General features: G+C 53.5%; 1 protein-coding gene across 4 annotated transcripts in view; it reads left to right on the top strand.

The window, feature by feature from the left end:
- The first annotated feature begins 40 nt into the window (after positions 1–40).
- The window catches only part of SLC4A3 (solute carrier family 4 member 3), a 34,635-nt gene continuing 15,002 nt past the window's right edge, over positions 41–19,673 (top strand). For 2 of the 4 annotated variants that reach the window (XM_076342795.1, XM_076342792.1), the window contains exons 1-8: positions 221–275; positions 5,558–5,698; positions 6,927–7,083; positions 10,543–10,877; positions 11,347–11,489; positions 12,075–12,286; positions 18,285–18,436; positions 19,068–19,248. In XM_076342795.1, coding sequence (XP_076198910.1) covers positions 5,645–5,698; positions 6,927–7,083; positions 10,543–10,877; positions 11,347–11,489; positions 12,075–12,286; positions 18,285–18,436; positions 19,068–19,248 — 1,234 coding nt within the window. In that variant the 5' untranslated portion in view covers positions 221–275; positions 5,558–5,644. Of the gene's footprint in view, positions 71–220; positions 276–442; positions 488–5,557; positions 5,699–6,926; positions 7,084–10,542; positions 10,878–11,346; positions 11,490–12,074; positions 12,287–18,284; positions 18,437–19,067; positions 19,249–19,673 lie in introns of those variants that run through there. The other 2 variants (XM_076342793.1, XM_076342794.1) reach the window with 2 other exon arrangements.

Below are 19,673 nucleotides of genomic sequence, written 5' to 3'. Positions count from 1 at the left end.
CGCCGCCGCCGCCGCCGCCGCCCCGCGCCGCCGGGGGAGCGCCCGGCGCCGCCGCCCCGCAGCCCCACCGGTAAGCGGGGGCGGCCCGGGAGGGGCGGCGGGCGGCACGAAGCGGGGCGGTGGGCCCGCGCCGCGCCCTGCGCGGGGCCGGCGGGAGGCCGGGGCCGCAGCGCCGCCCGCCGCCGGCGCGGGCGCGGCACGTGTCGGGCGGAGCGCGGTGGCGGGGCCGGGGCGCGGCGCGGCGGCGGGCGGCTCTCCTTCTCCGGCGGTGCGAGGTACGGGCCGGGCGGGGGCTGGGGGGGGCGGGTCTCGGTGCTGCCCCGGCTGCAGCAGCCCACGGGCCCCGCGGACACGCGCGGCGGGCGCCGCTGCCCCGCAGATCTCGGGCAGCCCGCCTGGCCGCTCTCCCCCGGCCCCGTGTGCCGGGCGCGGCGTGCACAGGGCGCTCCGGTGCCGCGCGGCACGGCACGGTGCAGGTCACTGCACGGTGCGTGGCACGGCGCGGCGCGGTGCAGGGCGCTGCATGGTGCATGGCACGGCATGGTGCAGGGCGGTGCATGGCACGGGGCACGGGGCACGGCACAGCACGCAGCACAGTCCCGGGCACGGCGCAGTACCCGGTGCTGGATGCTGCACGGCGTGGTGTGCGGCGTGGTGTGGTCCTGCGCACCGCACCGTACGGGTTGCACGGCGTGGCATGGCACGGCGCGGTACATGGTGCAGTGCATCCCCAGTGCCTGCCTACGTCTCCTCACTCCCCCGGCTGTATGTGTGTCTGTCAGAGCCGTCTGTACGTCCAGTGGAGGGGTGTCTCCTTGTCACTGTCTGGTGCTGGTACTTCGTTCTGGAGTGGGTTTTGCTCCCCTGTGTTCGTGTATGTGTCTGTCGGCCGTGCGAGCTCTGTCCCGTCTGGTACCTCTGTGAAGGGAGAGTCAGGGAATGGAGCAGGTGCTTCGGAAGTGAATGGCTGTGGTGGTTTATCCAGGCTAGTTCAGTAGGGTATAGGATTCATTGGAATATTTAAGCCTTATAAAATACTCTGTATTCTTAGTTTCAGCGTAGCCATGTGGCAGAGAGATCCACAGGTTAAACCCTTCACGCCTGAAAACTTTGTGTGTTTACTGTCTTATGTGTTGCCTTTTCATTCTGGTATGTGTGTCCCCGTTCCTCCGCCGTGGCAGGGGAGAAGTAGGGGCAATGCAGCCCACTTCCGTTTCATTCGGCTTTGAGGCTGTGACTGTCGCAGCAGCATCCGAATGCTTCGGTGTATGCAGCAGCACCCCTCCTGCTCCTCTCCTCCATGGACAGGCTCATCAGTACGTTTTCCCAGGAAAACCTTCCCAGGCCTCTAATCCTTCTCCTCTTCGAGCTCTTCCCATCTGTGTCTATCAGCCAGAGTCTCTTCTCCTCATCTATCCCCAAACCAGCTTTGCCCCTGTGGCTTTATCCCTATCTTAACATCCACTCCTTGTCTAGACACTCCACGGCTAAATTATTCTCAGCCCGATGGCCAGGGGATTAAGGAAGAGCTGAGGAGATGGATGCGGGGCCTGAAGTCTGTCTCCATGCAGCCCCTTGCCCACGGAGCTGGAGCAGCCTGCCGTAGCCTTTCCGGCTCATCTTTATTGCAAAGGGGCAGCGTGAACTGCTCTCCTCTGCCCCTCGAAGACATGCCAGATGCGTTTTTCTCAGCAAAACAGGAAAGCTCCTGCACTGGCACTGTGAAGCAGCCTTTGGGGGCTGGGGGAAGCCCCACTGGAGTCCCTTTTAGCAACATGTGGGAGATGCCGTAGCTGCCAGCATCGCAGGGGCATGCCTGCTCGCTTTCCTTCAGCGTTCGTTTAGCCTAGATGGTTGGTATGAGGTATGGGGATTTAGGTGAGCCAGCTCTGTTTACTGATGCACTTGCGGAGAGAGCAGGGAGGTGTGAGTGCGCACAGGTCGGCAGGCTGTGGATTTTTCTGGCCTCCCTTCGAATCTGGCCTGCTGGCATGACGCTTCTATTACTGAAAATTACTTCTAGCGGGAATGCTGAATCACGTACTCCCGACAACCAGGAGATACAATAGGATGAAGGTATCATTCATTCAGTTTTCTTTACTGTTTTTTTTTTTCTTTCCCCTTTTGCCTTGTGTTCTTCTTATGGCAGCCCAGGCAGCGATGCCAGCAGGCTGGGCGCTTCAGCATGATGCTTATTAGCAGAATTCTCCCTGATACTCATTTTAAGTTTCTCTTTTAAATTTTAACCCATTTCTAAGTCTCTTTGTGCAGGGCTGCCTGAAAAAAAATAAATCTTTAGTCGTGTTTTACACCCTTGAGATCTTTCCAGACTGTTGGCTTGTCCCCTCCCCATCTTAGTCATCCCATATTGCGCTAGACAAATTTAGCTCCTAACCTTTCCTTATAAATCAGTCCCTCTGGCCTACTGGCAATTTTTTGTTGCTCTTCTCTGAACTCCGTCTGTTGTGGGTAACAGAAAAGCCAGGCCAGATCCGAGTAGGTGTCCATCCAGCCTTTCTCCAAGAGGTTGCACCAGGTTGCACAGAGTAAGGGGCAGGTGGCCTCTAGTGGCCAGCCATCAATTAACGCACCGAAAGGGAGCACCAGTGCTCCCAGGCCACGGGCTCTCCCTTCTCGAGAAGTCAGGAGAGGTGGTAGGGTTGGGATCGGAGAAGGTGCCTCCCATCCTCGCCCCTCTCTTGGCCTGAAGCAGCGGGCCTGTCCGGCAGCTCTGCCCCCAAGCCCCACCGGCTCGGAGAGCCCCGCCGGCTCGGGGCGCCCACGCATCGCGTCCTGCTTTCACAGGGTGATGAGCGGGGGATTGACGGAAACCCCGTGAGCACCTCGCAGTCCCTCTGAAATTTCAAAGGAAGTCCCAAGGGCTCTCTCACTTTACTGCCAGTACAACTGTCTTGCTTTTAGCTGTTCAGCAGTGTCATTAGTGTGACATATTTTCAGCATATTTCAGAATATGCTGCTTTGGAGGGTAAAGAAAGATTAAGTGCTGGATTTTCCCTCCCTTTTAACTTCGTTTAGGCAGTCAAGCTGTAGTTTTAAACTCAGTGTAACATCTTGCAAAGCTGGAGCCAGCAGAGTTCGTTGCATCCAGCAGTTCTCCCGGCCATGGGTTTCCTCCCGCCCGGAGCACGAATGCCCCTGCGAGCCTCTGCCTAGCTCCAGACAAACCTGAGCTTGACCTGAAACAAAGCACATTGTTTCACAACACTGCTGATAGTTTGCAGTTTCCTTTGGAGGCCCCACAAGACACATTAGTGGCACAGAGGTGGAGCTGAGCATTAGCATTTTTTTTGTTATATTACCTTTACCGTTTTGCTAGTTTTTGGGGATTCTGCCACTACAGGAGCTGCCGTCCAAAGCCCCGTTGTTATTTTACTCCCTGAAGTAGTAGTGCTTGCAACACGTTTTTGCAGGCAGTCTGGAGCTGTGGATGTTATGTTCCTTACAAATACCCAATCCTTTCTTTAACATTTGTGATGCCATGGCCCTGCAGGACTGCGGAGCCAGGCCCCCCCGCCAGCTCTTCCCACTGGAATAAAGCGTTCCCTGCCTTCAGTTTCAAATGTGCTGCTCTTTGCTTTCATGGAATGATACCCTGTTCTTGAGTTAAATGCAAAAGGAAATAAAAGCCATGTATTACCCTTTTCTCTTTCATGTCTCCTACTAAAAAGCAGCTCAGTCTCTCCTTACAGATTATTTCCAGACCTTTCTCCTTTTTTCTGCTTTCTCTCTTGGAACCCTTTTGCTCTATCTTTCTTGGAAAACAGGGTGTGAAGTTGAATATTACAGCTTAAGATCTACAGAGCAGATTGGGTATTTTCATTCTTTTCTGTCCTGTTCCTTATGGCCTGGACTCTGCATTTGCTTTTTAGACGTCTGTCTTGACAGCATATTTCTCTTGAGCTGTTCAGGTCTCATCGAGGGATTCAATCACTGAAGAGTTCAATGAGGTGTGTTTGAAGAGTTTTTTCCCATTGAGTTTTGCCTTGTTCCTGATAATTAGGAGGGTGGACCAAGGGAGCATGCTTCATCAGTGGTCAGATTAGCTCCTCAAAAACTTGCCTTACAGATGGCCCCAGGATTTTTGGTTTGAATAAGCTAAATGTGCACCTTCAGGTAGGCAGAGTAAGCAGAGACTGTAGTAGCACCTTCTGGAGATCTTCAAAGATAGAAGGAGGGATGATGAAGTGGCCTTACTGGTGTCGCCTTTAGACCATCTGTTTTAGTGTTTTAGTGGTCTGCCTTGGAACAGTGGCCCATACTAGGTACTTCAGATGAGATAGTAAGAAACCCCTCAGCAGATCACCGGGTTATAACGTATAATACTTCTTCCAAAGCTTTCATAGCTGGAGATTAGCTTGTTCTGAAAGATGAGTTTAACTTCTCTTAATTTTCTTTGTCATAAATATAACAACTTGTTACCCAGAGAGATAGCCAAGCTATCCTTTGACTTTGCAGTTTTCTCCTCCTCAGTGACATCACTGAAAAAAATGTTTTCTTTTGCAGTTTTGAATTCATTTGTATTCTACCCTTGTAGTTTTAATGACTGTCCCTTTTCTTGTGCTGTGAGATGAGAACACTTCACTTATCCCCGTGCCCAAAGCACTGTGCATGTGCTTACATCTTCTCTACTTCTCCGTATGAGTTCAGATGAGTTTTTGGAGGTCGGTATCTTCCCAGTGCCAGTCTATGTGCCATCTCCAACTCTTCCTGGGGTGCAGCCCATGCTGAGCTCAGCCTGAGCTGTTGCTGCAGATGATACGACTGCAGCTGTTTCTGTGTTAGTCTCCATCTCATTCCTTGTAAACTGTGGCACCTCATTGCCTTCACTTGCAGTTGCATATTGAGCAGAGCGCTCCCTCGGACTGCCTGCAGGGTCTTCTGCGTCCCTCATCCGCGCTGGTGCAGACAGGGCACAGATCTGCAGTCTGAAGGTTGTCCTCTTTTCCTGTAACATGTGTTTTGTGTTTGGTGTTTGGATGCTGAACTGTTTGTCCTTGTGTCATCTCTCCGGCCTGCACAGATCTCTCTGATGTTCCTCCTGGCCATTTTGAGATCTGCCCAATTAAAGCTAGGTGGCCCAGGACCACTCTGCTGCCTGCTCCTGGCATGCCCTCCCAGCACCCCATCTCTCCAACTTTATTCTTCCCCGGTGGTCAGTCATGCCCTGGCTTTGCAAAGATGTCCTGGTGGAGAGGGGTCTCAGCAGGAAGCCTTTCCTTCTCTAGCACAGCCCGTGCAGAATCTATGCATAGCTGCTGTCTCAGTCGGCCCCTGCACCCTCTGAGCAGCAGGTTGTTTGGAGGAGGACAGGGTCCCACCTGCCTTTGAACTTTTGGAGACGGCGCACAAAACAGCGTGGGCTGGGCCATTCTTGCCCCTTCACTGCAGCGTGCCGGGGGACAGCCCTGTCCTAGTGATGCCGGGGAGGTTCCCCGAGGGCCGGTGAGGTGACCTCTCTGGGTTAGGAGCCAGGGGGTTTGAGGGCAGTGGCCAGCAGTCTCCCACGACATTCCCTTGTCCTGCCCTCTCTCCACAGGTTATGCCACTCTCCAGGTTTGCTGGGTGCCTGCCGGTGAAAGAGAAGGGTTGATATTTTGCCCAGGCCCTTAGGTCCTGAACCAAAATGGCAGCTGGAGAGTCCCCTCCCGTAGGAGATGTCTTCATCGACCTGCAGCAGGTGAGGTGGGAATCCAGCAGCAGCGGGGTTGTCTCTTCCCCTGGGATCGCGCTCCTGCCAGGCTGAGTGCGGGACCTGCGTCCTGGCAGCCTGCTGCAGTAGGAGACAGCCTCCGTTCCCTGGGGACAGGTCTGCACGAAGGGTGCCCCAAGGCTGCCCATGAGCCCACATCCACTCTCCAAGCAGACAGCAAACTGTGGTCCAGAAAAGGCCAGAGGTTGCTCTCTGGGGTCTCTGTGCCTTCACATGCCATTGGGTGGGGTAGGCAAGCGGCAGGAGGAGTTGGGCAGCTTGCAATTAGACTCTCCCCATTTAGGCTGGGCTTGGGACACCCATGCTAAGGTGAGAGGAGAAGCAGTCTCACCCACAGATACAAAGCCACTCCCAGGGCACAGCTGGGAACAGCTGGGGAATGCGGGGAGAGGTACAACTCAGCTAAAGCTGCCTTGCTCCCTCTTTCTGCCCAGCACAGACAGATTTGTCACAGTTGGGCCTCCTCCTGTTTCCATGGAAACACGGGAGTCCACAACAGCTCCGCGCTGGCATTTCGGCTATATTTACGGAAAATTTTACCAGCTGCAGCTGCTGGGGAGGCAGAAAGGACGGGAGTCACCTGGCAATGCTCTTCTCGGAGCGTCTCCACCAGCAAAAGGCAGAGAAGTGCCCACAGCCTGAAACAGGAGGAGAACAGGCAGAAGAGCCTGAAGAAGGCATGCCAAGGGGAACAGGGTCCCCTAGGAGTGCAGAGGGGAGGTGGGAAGGCACAGGGTGGTCACTGACCCAAGGGCAGCTCACCAGAGCAGGGATGCTGTTTCCCAGGGGGAAATATGGAGGAGGTCTAGGAAAGGGAGGGATGGCAGACTGGGCAAAGGGAAGGCCAGAGGACAGCAGTTAGATGTGGGGAGAGAGAAATTCCAGCTAAACAAAAGCTATGCATCTCCACTGGTAGGAAAGACAGGCACTGACATAGTCCCTCGATACCTGCCACTCAGGGGAGGTGTGGAGGACCGCTAAGGTATCTCTGCAGAGTACAGCTTGGAGGTTTGCTGTTCTGTTCTGGCTCTTGGTTTTGAGCGGAGCTGTGCCTCTAAGTAAGAAACTATGCCCCAGCCCTGTTGTGTGGAGCCTGCTGCTCCTCAGCAAGCCCAGCACCGTTTGCAGGGCAAGAGGATCCAGAGGGCTGTAGGGATCTGCAGCATTTGATTCTTGTCTGGCGATTTCTGTGCAGGGCAGAGATCGTGCAGAGAAGGCCTCTCCTGGTGCCGAGGACGATGAGGACTTGGATAAGACTTTGTCAATCGAGAGATTTGGGGACCTGATAAGCAAATCAGCATCAAGCAATCTGGAGAAGCAAAGACGCAACTACAGCGAGAGAGATTTTGAATGTATGTAGGTTTGAACCCTTGTACACACTTCCACCCTCGCCGCCAACCCTCGCTCAGCCCCATGTGCTCTGCAGCCTTGTGCTGGGACCCTGCAGATCGTGTTAGCCTGCTATTCACTTCCTCCCTTCAGAGTGTTCCCAAAGTGTTACGTACACCCAGTTTAGCACTGGTGCCCATGGCCTTTTCCCAGTCTGTTCCCTGTTTTCCCCGTCCCTGCAGGCGTAGATACTGCCCAGCCCACGCGGCAGCATACCTCAGCCCAGGGTCATACCTCCTCACCCAGCATCAGGGACCTCTGCAGCCACTTCCCCCACGTTGAAATTTCCAGTTTGAAACTATTTTTCTTCCATATGGCTGCAAAGAAACATCCAAATATGGCCAGAAGCCAGGCTGTCCTCCCCAGTCTGAAAGCAGATGGCTCCAGTCAGACATGCCTGTGTATTTCTAAATAGCAACCACGAAACCATCAGGCTTATCTGCTCAAAGAAAGGACTGCAAAATAAAAATGGGGTGTGAATTTAAAATGCTGTAGCTATCTCACCTGAACTCCTCTGATCATCATATTTATTCCTCTAACTGCCCTTCCATGATGAAGGCAACCAGTCTGCCCAAACTCACTTTGGCTGTAAAATGAGAGTGTGCCCACAAGAGTGGCCATAAGCTATTGCCTGGTGTAGGTGGGTTGCGTTAGCTTGTAGTAACAGCAGTGAAAGGCAGGAAGAAGAGGCCCCCGGCCAGCAGCCTGCTTGTGTAGCAGACAAGTAGCAATGGTTGGGAGAGTTTCCCACTCTCTGGCTCTCCACAGTCAGATACTGCTTATTTTCCAGCTTAGCTTTGATGGGATACAACCTCAGGAACATTATGTTCCAAGTACCTCACCAGGCTGTTTTCTGCTTGGCCACTTATTTCCAATGGCTGTTGTAAAAGTTTTCTGGTAAAAGTCTATTACCGTAGTGCACCCCAGCTGCTCCTTTCTGCTTGTGTCATTTCTCTACAGAGGCTCCATTCAAATAACACTTTCCACCTGAGCACACAGTCACTCACGCACATGGCTGCAAGGTGCTACTGGCTTTGCTGTGGGTTGAATACCTGTCCTGTGCTGGTAGGACTTACCTGCTCAGAAGCTCTGCCTGTGTGCACAGGTGTGTGGGTTGGCTTGGAGGACATGGACGATCTGCTTAAGCATGCATGGCAGAAGCTTCTTTGAAAATTTGACTAGAGATTTGTACTGTTTTGGGGTTTTTTTCTTCTTAATATGAGAGTCCTTCTTTCTTTCTTTGTCAGAATCAAGCTTGTTTTCCTCTGAGCTCCTGATGTATCCCTGTTATCTAGGACTACATCAACCCTGGTTATCAGAAGTTTTATGCAGTTCATATTCGGATCTGGTTAGGTCATTAGACTTTGAAAGAACATACCAGCCCACGGAGGTGAATGCTCTCTGGGTTTAGAAATGTTTCCTGCCCTGTTGAAAGCCGGGAATTCCTAATATGTAGGCTCTTCCTTCTGGGCTCCATATCCAAATTACTTTTTCATATCTCTTGTATCTAGTTCACTGAGAAGTGTAATCAAATGTCTGGGACACTGGTTTGGCAATAACTTTCCATACAGGCAGGCAGTGCAAGGAAGGGAGCAGGGAAGGAGGGCAGGGGCTGGGCACACAGGAGTTGCAGGAGGACAGGGAGGAAGAAGAGGGAGGCATGAAGCCTTTTGTGTTTGGGAGAGGTATGTTTTTCCCACCTCCAGGCCACCTCTGTGGAGACGTGATCAGTTGACACAAGGAGTGCTGAGTGCAGGGGTGAAGAGCAGTGTTCCTCTCTTCTGTGCCAGTTCAGCCACTTGCCATCACTGCCCTTCCCTGCAGCCCAAGGCTTTGGTTTCCTTCTGATCTAAAATGTAAATGTTTCTGTCTTGGGCTGATGTAAACAAGCCAGAAGGGAAAGATGGGCTACGTCCTCACCAGCAGCTTTGTGCTGTAGAAGGAGCAACGAGTGTACAGTTGAGGCCTTCCTTGCTTCTTCTTACATGAGAAATTCATGCCTGACCTATCTGTGGCATGCAGAGCAGTGCTACGGGAGTGCAGCAGCGGGGCAGGAGGGCCTTTCTGCCAAAACCTGTGAGTGAAATAGGGTACATCTAGTTAAGTCAAAGAATTAGAGAACACTTTGGAGGAAAAAGTGTTTATAAAGGGCCCAAACTCTTTCCAATTTGCAGATGTCTGACCATTCCCAATCTCCTCTAATCTCGCCACAAGCCTCTCCTGCTGAACCAGGGGTGTGTGTGAAATATCCCTGCTGTTCCCAAGGGGGGAAACAAGGGAGAAAAGACTTGAGAAACCAAAGGAAAGGAAACATGACAGCAGAACAATGAACCTGCCTGGCTCTCCCAGGGAGAAGGTTACAGCTTCCATTGAAAATGTCCTTTGAAGGTAGTTTTCACTATAAACAGATTTTGCTGCCATGTCACAGGAAAGCTGGGAAGGAACCAAATCAAAACAGACTGGAAACAATTCCTCAGGAAGAGCTGCTGAGCAAAGCCCCCTTGCGAAGTGGCTGGTGCCCCCGTGATTTCAACTGTTCCAGGTGCAGCCCCAGGATCCGTGCATCCTGCAGACTGCCTATGGGAGGCTTTGTGCCTGCAGATAGACCTGGCAGAAATGGCTTTCCTCTCTCTCGCAGGGAGATGCTGAACTTACCCTGTTCCCTGCATGGTGCATTATCGTTGTTTTTGAGTGTAGGCTCAGAAATGCCATTAATTTCTTCTCACTCTCTAATTCCCATGACACCCAGGTCAAGCCTGTATGAATTTCTCTTTGTAGATTAGTTTAAAGAAAAGTCCTTCTGCCCTGTTTTTTACCCTCGTTTTTAAAAGACAGCCTCCTAATTGAACCTGCATTTCAGAGGCTGGTAGGCACAAGCCCTCACAGTACCTGGGACGTGGACTTAAGTTGCATCTGCACTAAAAGGCTTGGTCTGTGGTTCCTGTGGGTATGCATGAGGGACTTTCTGTCAAAGCCTGGGGGATAAATAAGGCTCATCTATTTAACTCAAAGAACACTATGCAGGAAAGAAATGTTTGTAAAGGGCCCAAATCATGCTTGTTTGAGAACGCGAGAAATGTTTCCCCATGTGTAGGAAGGAGATGGTGCCTCTGGCAGGCCACCGCAGCTCTGCGTAGCCATGCAAATGGCTTTCAGCAGCACCGGGAGAGGAGTCCTGCCTTCCCCAGGGCAGTGGAGCTGCATTGGGGTGATTTGGCACTGCATGGGGGCTGCCTCCCCAGCCACCCCAGGCTGGACACAGCCTGCTGCATCACTGAAAGAGCTTTGCTGTGTCCCTGTGGGCTGGTGGCTCTCCTTGCCCTTCCTGGCCCTTGATCTCCAGACCATGCTGTTTCCTGGAGGGGCGCCTGGCAGGTTCCTCCCAGCCTCTTCCTGCCCCTGACTCTCTTTTTCTCTCTCAGTCCACCGCCGAACCTCGCACCACATCCATCATCCCCTTTCCACTCACCTCCCTTCTGCCCTCAAGTTCCAAAAGAGGCCCCCCCGTGCTAGTAGGAGGAAAAAAAGAAGGAGGAAAAAGAAGAAAACCTCAGTACCCCCCTCGGAGGTGACCCCCACCATCCAGGAAGAGGACGAGGAGGGGGGAGAAGAGGAGGAAGAGGAGGAAGAAGAAGAAGAGGAAGAAGGAGAGTCTGAGGCAGAAGAGGCCCAGGAGAAAGAGATCTCTGCAGAGTCTGAGGGCGAAGCTCGTGGGAAGGACACATCCCCTAAGCTGGAGTCCCCAAGCAAACCAAAGGCAAGGCTAGGGCATCCCTACCTGGACAGGGCTCAGAGGCTGGGGGGGAGGTAGAGGGAGGGTTGATGCCGGGAGGGTGCCAGGGTGTATGGTCATGGGAGTGTGCTGCTCAGGGGGAAGAGGTTGTAGCTGTGCAATATTGTGGGAAGAGTGGTTTTGTCCCTGCCTAGCAGAGATGGTCACTGGAGGACAGTGATAGATAAGCCATTGCTTGGGGTGGATGCTGGGGAGGGTGTGCATGACCATTTTGGGGATTTAAGACCCATGGGGGAAGATCAATGTGGCTGTTCTTAGGGTGTATAGGATATGGGGGGGGGCTCAGTATGGCCAGTCCCAGGGTATGGGGCACGTGGGGGAAGTCAGTGTGGCGCGTTCTAGGAGGTGGGGACATGGGGAGGATCTGCGTGTCAGGGACTGGGGCGAAGGCTGCCTGCCCTGGCTCTTGCTGTCAGGACTGTCGTCTCTGCAGTTCACCATCGGCAGTGATGAGGAGGAGTCCGGCAGCACTCTGGCCCCTGCCCAGTTCCACATGGAGGAGGAGTGTGGCATCCTGTCCCCCGTGCCATGCTTCACCGACCTGCTGCAGGACAAGGGCCCTGCCTCCCTCCGCAGGTAGGAGAGTGGTGCTGAGCTGCCTGCCACTCTCCCCAGCTTGGGGTTGCCGCACAGACCCTGTCCCCAGGGGTAGTGGCTGTGCCCAGCCTGAACTCACCTGCTGAGCCAGAGGGGACCTGGGGCCCAGAGGGAGAGCGGCTGTGAGCAACACGGCTGCTCCCTGGTGAGACCATCACTCCCTGGGACTCCTGTGACCTCCTTGTGTCCGTGGAATCCCCAGGGTGCAGGTTTGGGGGCACTGGGCTGCACATGTGGAGTACCCTCCCTCCCAGCTAACTTGCACCGTCGTGCTGACCTGCAGGCTGGGAAGCCCCAGGAGGCTCGGCCGAGTCAGGGGACCATGAGGCCATTGACTCAGAGGTGGGTCCCCAACACTGACCACAAGCTGATCCCACTCTGCGGTGGCGGAAAGGAGGAGCAGAAGGGGCAACCTTTAGGTGTTGGGACAGGTGACTCCTGGCTCTCCTTCTTCTCAGGGACTTGTCGGTCAGGGCTGGGCCAAGGGACCTCAGCCCCTGAGAGGGGCTAGTGCCCATCCTCACTCACCTCATTTGCTACCACTGGTCTTTTTGGTTCCTGCAGCCTCCCTGGGCCTCGGGAACGTCTGTCTCGTGGGTGGGAGAAGCGCAAGCCCTGGGGCCAGGTGGCGAGTGGACAACGGGTTACCTATGACTTGAAGGAGAGGATGTGCATCGGCAGCATGACCACACTGGAGAGCGCAGCGTACCAGCGCGTCCCCACGGACGAGGCTGAAGCCCAGATGCTGGCGTCTGCTGACTTGGACGGCATGAAAAGTGAGGCTTTGTGACACTACCTACACTATTAGTGAGCATGTCCCTTGCTTCTCCCTGCTTTGCCCTCTTCCCTAGCAGCTCCAGGCATGGCCTTCAGCCTGCTGCAGGACCTGGTCCTCACCTCCCTGTCCCCTAGCCCCTGCTGTTCCAACCCTGGCTCTTGTCTGTCAGCTTTGTGGTGTCCACAGCGCCTTTCCCCATGTTTGCAGCACCTCTACTCACACCCACCCCACGGCTGCTTGCTCCACCACCCACCCCACTGCCCTCTCCGGTTCAGGGCTCCCTGCGTTTCCCTGAGACCCAGCACTCTCCTCTCCTGACACACTTTCCCAGCGATCAGCCCTCTGTGCGACACGCCAGCTCTGGCATCACAGAAAACCTGAGGTGAGGAGCCTCCCCTCTCCTCTGCTTTCCTGGCGGAGAGGCAGCTGCCCCCTCTGGAGCGCCTCGGAGGGGGACTGCCCCTGTGTGCGGCGTGAGGGCAGACAGAAGAGACGTCATGGAAATGCACGCTCCGGGCCCGAGGACATGGAGAATTCAATAGGTTGCTCTGCAGGCTGGAGAGGGAGGGAGACGCCAGAGGGGAGCGAGGGAGAGAAGCGGTGCTGCACGCACAGCCTGGCTGTCCCCGGGCCACAGGCGCCGTGTCCCTGGGCAGCCGGCACGAGATCCCGCAGCAGAGTGAGGATCCTGCTCCTGAGGAGCCGGTGGGGCAGCCCCCCACGGAAGCATCCCCGGGTGGAGCCAGCCTTTCTGGGACCTCATCAGTCCCCAGGGGCTGCTGTAGCCAGCACCTTCATGCCCCGTGAGGAGGGGAGCGAGGCACTGGGGCTGGCCCCAGGGCTGCGGTGAAGCCCCCCAGGGGCAGCTTGCTTTCTGCACATCAGCCTGGCTACCCCGGCCCTCCTCTGAAGGTGAGTGGCTCATGGTGCCTGACCCCTGACCTTCGCAAGGACAAAATGACAACCCTTCAAGAGAGAGAGGAGGCAGCGAAGGAATCAGAAGGGGGCAGCAGCCCGGAGGAAGCGATAAGCACCTGCATTCGCAACTCACTCGGCTATGAAGACTTTGATGAATTTGCCTTCAATTTTGAAGACTATGATTTATGGGAAGCCATCAGAAACCATCTGGGCTACCCAGGCGGGGAGCCCACCTGTAAGTACCGGAGCAGTGACCCCACGGTTGCATAGATCAGAGCCCCCAGCTAAAGTGCATATCCCCCACCCTGTGCTTGCTGTCTGCACTCTCTCCATGTCTGGTTGGTCTCCTGGTTTAGAGGAGGTATGGTCTGCCCCACCTGTGCCTGGGGGCACCGGGAGAGCTGTCTGGTGTCTGTGTGTCTGTCCGAGGTCTTTGTACAGATATGTGTCATAGTGCTGAGGTGCTTCCCTGTGTGTGTCTCGCTCGAGCAGTTCTGGAGGCAGCTGCATCTTGCTGTTTGTGCTTATTGGGATGTGGCCCGTGCCGTGGCCAGAGAAAAAGCAGCTGCTCCAAGGTGTGTATAAGGACAGAGACATTTCCCCTTCCATCTGTGGCACAAGGTGACAGTGTGCCGCTGCTCTGTTTGCTGGAATTCGAGCCGAGCTGCGGATCCGACAGCAGTGGTGGGTATCAGGTTCTCGGCTCTGCACCATAGCCTAATGCCCGGAGGAAAAAATAACCTAGTCCCTATGTCTGCAGGCTTGAGCGTGGCTGTGAAACTAGCTAATGGCAGGCTGGCCGGGGTGCCTGGAAGGGGGAAAAGAGGAAGGAAGCGAGAGTGGAAAAGCAGGGAAGGAGAGAATAGGAATCCCAAGAGCGAAGATCGTCTTTCTGTTCTCCGCATCTGTTTCCGTACCCGCGCATTTCTTGAGCTGGGTCTCTGAGCCATCCCAGGGACTGTGCAGAAACCGGAGCCTTGCTCCCACCTCGTGCAAGTGGTCCTTCCTTGGCAGATGGTGGTAACTCACAGTTAAAAGGTGGCTTTGCAGGTCACTTTGGGAGTGACACTGTTCATAGCTCTGTGACAGCTACCCAAATGTCCTCATCTGGATCATGGTCTAATTTTTCAAGGGATTTTAGGATTGCACGTGGGAGAGTGGCATGGCCCCAGAACTAGCCAGCTTACTGGCTTTGCATGCAGGAGTGGTGAGGCAGAGTGCTTGCAACAGGGACTCAGGACGCCTTGGTTCGGTTTCTGGCTCTGCTACAGCCTCTCTGTGTGATCTAGGCAAAACACTTAACGTCCCCTGCCTCCCAGTCCCAGCATCATGTTCTCTTTCTCAGCTGGTCCATCTTTACAAGCCTTCGGGGAAGAAATGTCTGTCTTTGTGCTTCTGCAGGGACCAGCAAGTGGGGATTTGCTTCTGGCTGGGTCTGCTACTTGTTACTGTAAATTGGTAGACAGTATAACAGCAGCAAAGTTCAAAATAGAATCCTTGAGCAAATTGGCTGCATCAGCTGTCCCGAGCTGAGCAAACTGTACATTAAAAGTGTAAGAATAATGGCAATTATTCAATAAGAAATTGCCCCAAGTTCACCCGGGAAAGGATGGCTATTCTTGGGAAAGTAGAAGGGGCAGATCACTTCTGCAAGGTGTGATATGCATCACTTATAAAGTGGGGAAATTTGGCTTGCTAGCAGTTAACACATTCATTGATTGCTACAGCTAATACTGCAGGTGCTTGAAATAGGATGTACTTGTACAGTCAACTCAATTATTTCTGCACAATGAATCCATGCTGTGGATTAATCCTGCAGAGAGATATGGCAGAGACAGACAGAGATGGCAGAGACACCAGAGTCAGTTCTGTGCAGCTCACATCCAGCCAGTGCCACTTGCTCAGCTATTTACTCCATGGCACTACCTCTTCCAGGACCAACTCAGATACAGAGGAAATTAATGGCTTTTGAGCAGAGTAGAGTCCTTGTTGGACCTGAGCTGGTCTCCTTGCTCTCCTTTTAGTGTTCAGAGCATGGCGAGTGCTGTGCAGGGACACCTGGATGGCAGCAGGGATGAGCTGGGGTTCAGCTGTCCCTATCACATTGAACTCAGCCAGGAGAGACTTGGTTCTGTGCCGGGCAGGGCAGTAGCTTTTTCCAGAAGCCAGCATAGGGTTGTGTCTTACTGTATGTTGATTAGCACTTTGTTTAATCTCATTTTAAATATCCCAAGAGATGGGGTTTCAATCTCTTTTTTTCTTGGTGTAACTTAACCATTGGGGTATGTGGGAAGTGTGCACCATCCCTGTGATGCCGGGCTAGCAAGTTGCTCTCTAGTACTGGTACAACTACTCCAATGCGTCTTTCTGGGCTTCCTGCTTGTGGACAGAAGGCAATGAAAGAAGGGAAGCAGGAGCTAACACACAAATTGAAGGCAATCGCCCGCTGAGTTGGACTGACTAGCACAGGCACTCTGGGGGAAGACTTTAACCAGTGCAAAGTCATATTTGTCATCTTCAGATTTAAGCTGGCAGAAAAGAAACTTGGTCAATCCAAGATTCCAAGAAATCTGACTGATGGAAGCCAACGTGGCAAGAACATCTTCTGGAGGAGACTGTAGGAGATGCTGTGTGGGAGGGTGACATACCAGTTCGTTGTAGTGGAGCCACCATAGGAATCATGCTCTGTCCTCAGACGTTGTCACTGTCTCATGCTCTGCTCCTGGGGAGCACTGGAGAGGGGGACAGCAACAGCTGTCCTTGGCTGCTTCCTCTCACCCTGGGGAGTTTGCCTTCAAGGAAGGAGGGCAGAGCTATGCCCTGGGCACTTCAGCCTTTGATCTCAGTCCAAGATCCTGTCCTGAGTAAGGACCCCAGACTTAGGTGCTCACTTGGGCTTGGCTATCATTTGAGGGAAGCACCAATCTGACGGGACACAGAAAGGCTCTCTGTAGAGCAGTCTGGAGCACCTCCGCTGGGCTCTGCGTGGGACTCCCAAAGCCAGTGGCCTCTTCCAAAATTAAGCCCATGTGTCCACCCTACTGCTATGCGTTGTCTCCCTCAGCTGGCATCTCAGTGGCCACAAGCACTGCCAAGGGAGAGCAGCAAAGCGGATCGCTCCTTTCTTCTGTGGGGCTCTGGAGGTGTGCCTTCACCGGCTCACTCTGAGCCTGCAGCACTCCAGCTCCTGTCCCTGTCAGCAAGTGTGGGAGTCACTGGAGATGCTGGCAGGAAACTTGGCTCCTTTCGTTTTATCTGTCCTCCAGCCATTTGGTGACTGAGGCTGAATGCCTGTGTGTGCTTTCTAGGGCTGTTGCTGAAGAGCACTGTGTGGCAGGTTGGCATCGCCACGGTGGAGGCTTGCCGTGCTCTGGGTGAGCGCTCTGTCTTGCTGGGCAGAGCGTCCTCTGGCCCTGTTCTTGTAGGGACATGGTGAGAATGAGTCCCAGGGTACGTGGGAGAATCAGAAGCTGCAGGCATTGGAGCAAAGGTGCCAGATGCCAAGATCATCTGCCTGGTGACCTGTTTGTTTATGCACGAATCCACACCAAGTGCAATGAAGTGGCTGCTGTGCATGCAGGAGTTGAGAAATCCACGCAAATAACCGAGGAAGCCCCACACGTGCCTGGCTCCCAGAAATGTTTGTAGTGGTGGGCAGTTATTGGCTCCTATCGACATTGCAATGCAGTAAGTGGAGCAGGGAGGAGTCCAGCCGTCAGCAGGACGTGCATCAGCAGGGCAGCCAATGGGGGAAAATGCCCCGAGGCTCAGTATTGATTCATTTTATATTTAATTTAGCGACCCAGATTTCCAAGGAGCAAGGCTATGGTATGCCTGGCCTGATGCTGGGCTGTGTCTTTCCATGCCAGAGATGCATGGATATTTTCCTGCAACATCAAAGAGACCACTTGGCCATCAAGCCCAGTGCTTTTCGCTACCTCTCATGCCCTGAGAGCTGCAGGTGTTGAAGCCAAGTGCAGAAAGGTACGTGGAGACTGAACTTTCATCCAAGCCAACGAAGAGCTGCCCTTGATCCCCCAGGGAGGAGACCTTGGCTTTGCCTTACAAGCAGGGCTAGCAAGCCTCGATGGACCGAAGCTGAGCAAAACCCCTGACTCTGTGATCTACCTGGGGGAGCTTGCCCATCCTGGAGCTGGGCTCTGAGACTTTCCCCATCCCCATGAGCTGCCTGTGCAGAGGAAGATACACTTGCTGTCTCTGGGTAGTGTCCAGGGAAATTACTCTCTATGGCAGGCTGTTGCCCAGGTGCTGTTTCTCTGGCATTGCAAAAGGGGCTGGCACGGTTGTGGCCAGGTTTTGGTAGGTGCTGGCTAGCCAACAGCACTGGTAGCTTGGTGGTGGGTCTGTAATGCAGCCTCAACAGCCTCTCTGGAGGCTTCAGGAGGCTTTGATTCAGCCAGCCGAACTCTGTAACACAGACCTTTCAGAGGACATTACAGCAGCACTGCGGATCATCTAGAAACAGCGATAGCTGGCGTTAGCTGCCCAGCCTCCATGCCAGCCCCGGGTCTGCACTGTTATCTTACAGTCTCATTGCACAATTAAATAAAACAGTCATTGATATTTCCATGTGTCTCCCAGACCAGCAGCTAAATATCCTTCTCCTTCACTGCCCTTTATGCTTGCTGAGCACCAGGCCTTCCTCCAGTGGGAGAAATGAGCCCCAGCCAGATGCCTGCCTGTGCTGTCTGGGTGCAGAGCTGTGCAGACAAGGCTTCAGGTTGCTTTTCATTGAGGGAGTATGGGAAGGGTTTATGCCCCATTTATTCAGGTACCATGAATAAAAGCTTTTGCAAATGATGCTCCAGTCTATGCACAGTCTGGGAGGAAGCCTTTTTCTTGAAGGAATTAGCTGTCAGATGTCTGGAAGAGCTGAAAGTAGGCAGATGAGGCAGGAAGGATCTTCAAAGGTTGAGGATGATTGTGAGTGCTCCAGCTGCCAGGGCTTTGCTAGCGTAAGCTAATGAGAGAAGGGTGGGCTTGGATGTGTTTCCCTGCCAGACAGTGTGTTTCCACTAGACACACTGGTGGTCTTTTTTCCTTTCCCATGTCTTCAGGCCACCGTTTTGAAGATAACCCTGGTGTGAGGAGGCATCTGATGAAAAAACCATCTCGGAGTCAGATCACCAGGACAAGTAAAAAATTAGCATCAACTCCATCTGTGAAGAAAAAGAAGAAGAAGAAGAAGTTGGATAGAAAGCCCCATGAGGTATCCATGTGCTGTCCTCCCACACTTGTTCAGAAGCCATAAATCAGGACTAGAAACAGGCACTTTATAAAGTGATAAATGTGGTTTCAATATAATTAATTCTTTACATGATCTTGGGGGTGACATTTCAAGCTCTTATCCATTATCATGAGGGCTGAAAATACACTTTTTTCAATAAAAGCAGAGATTTCTCTGAAATCACAAAGCTTCAACCTTAGAGGTTAAAAAGTCACAGAAATGGTAGTGCTGTTGTGGAAGTTGGCAGCACAGTAATGTCACCATCTCTGGTAAGTGGGAAATTTTGGGGGAAACCAAGAAGCAGGCAGAGGACAAAATTGTCACAGTTTGGTAGAGGGGTGCAGCTTTGCATCATTCTCTCTCCTCTGCCCACGCCATCTGACTTGGAGCTTTCTGGTGCTCCATGTGCTGGTGGAAGCTCCTGCCATGCTGCCAGTGATATTTGTCCTGGCTACTTCTGTTCACCAAACCTCTGGTTAACTAAGGCAGGTTTGCTCAGGCACTGCTTTAGACCAAGTGGTACCTTGAGAACAAACCTGAGGCTTTCCATGTATTGTTGATAGAGCTGTATGCATCAGGGGAAGTCTCACGTCCTCTCTGTAATTCGCACTAGGTGTTTGTGGAGCTGAACGAGCTGGTGGTGGATAAGAACCAGGAGATGCACTGGAGGGAGACAGCCCGCTGGATCAAGTTTGAGGAGGATGTGGAGGAGGACACAGCAAGGTGGGGGAAACCCCATGTGGCTTCACTGTCCTTCCGCAGCCTGTTGGAGCTCAGGAAGACAATTGCCCACGGTGAGTCAGGAACCATAGGCCAGGGTTTGTGTCTTGCTCTGGGACAGGTTTTGCTGGACAGCTTCTGTCGCTGGAGACACTGGAGACACTCCAACAATGTCTGTGTCCAGGCTCCATGTAGGGTCTGCAGAGACAGACCATCCTGCAGCCCGTTTGCCAGGGTTTACATTAGCCCAAGGGTGCCTGTGTTGGTTCCTTGCTCTGCATTGCTGCTCTCAGGCATGTGGCAACTGTGACACCCAGCTGTGCCTGGGCCTGCAGGTCTTTGACCCATCTTTGGTGTGAAAGGTCAAGTTCAGTCAGGGTGGGAGGCCAAAACAAGAGGGAGGTACCAGAGCTACTAGTGTGTCTTGGAGCTTTTGGGTTCCCTTGGGACAAGGGTTTACACAGAGGACATGGGACACCTGGACTTGGGGTATTTCTCA

Source organism: Aptenodytes patagonicus, chromosome 6 (assembly GCF_965638725.1).
Source record: "Aptenodytes patagonicus chromosome 6, bAptPat1.pri.cur, whole genome shotgun sequence".
Taxonomy (NCBI): Eukaryota; Metazoa; Chordata; class Aves; order Sphenisciformes; family Spheniscidae; genus Aptenodytes; species Aptenodytes patagonicus.
The sequence above is the reverse complement of the archived record's forward strand: the minus strand, read 5'-3'. Positions and strand labels throughout refer to the sequence as shown.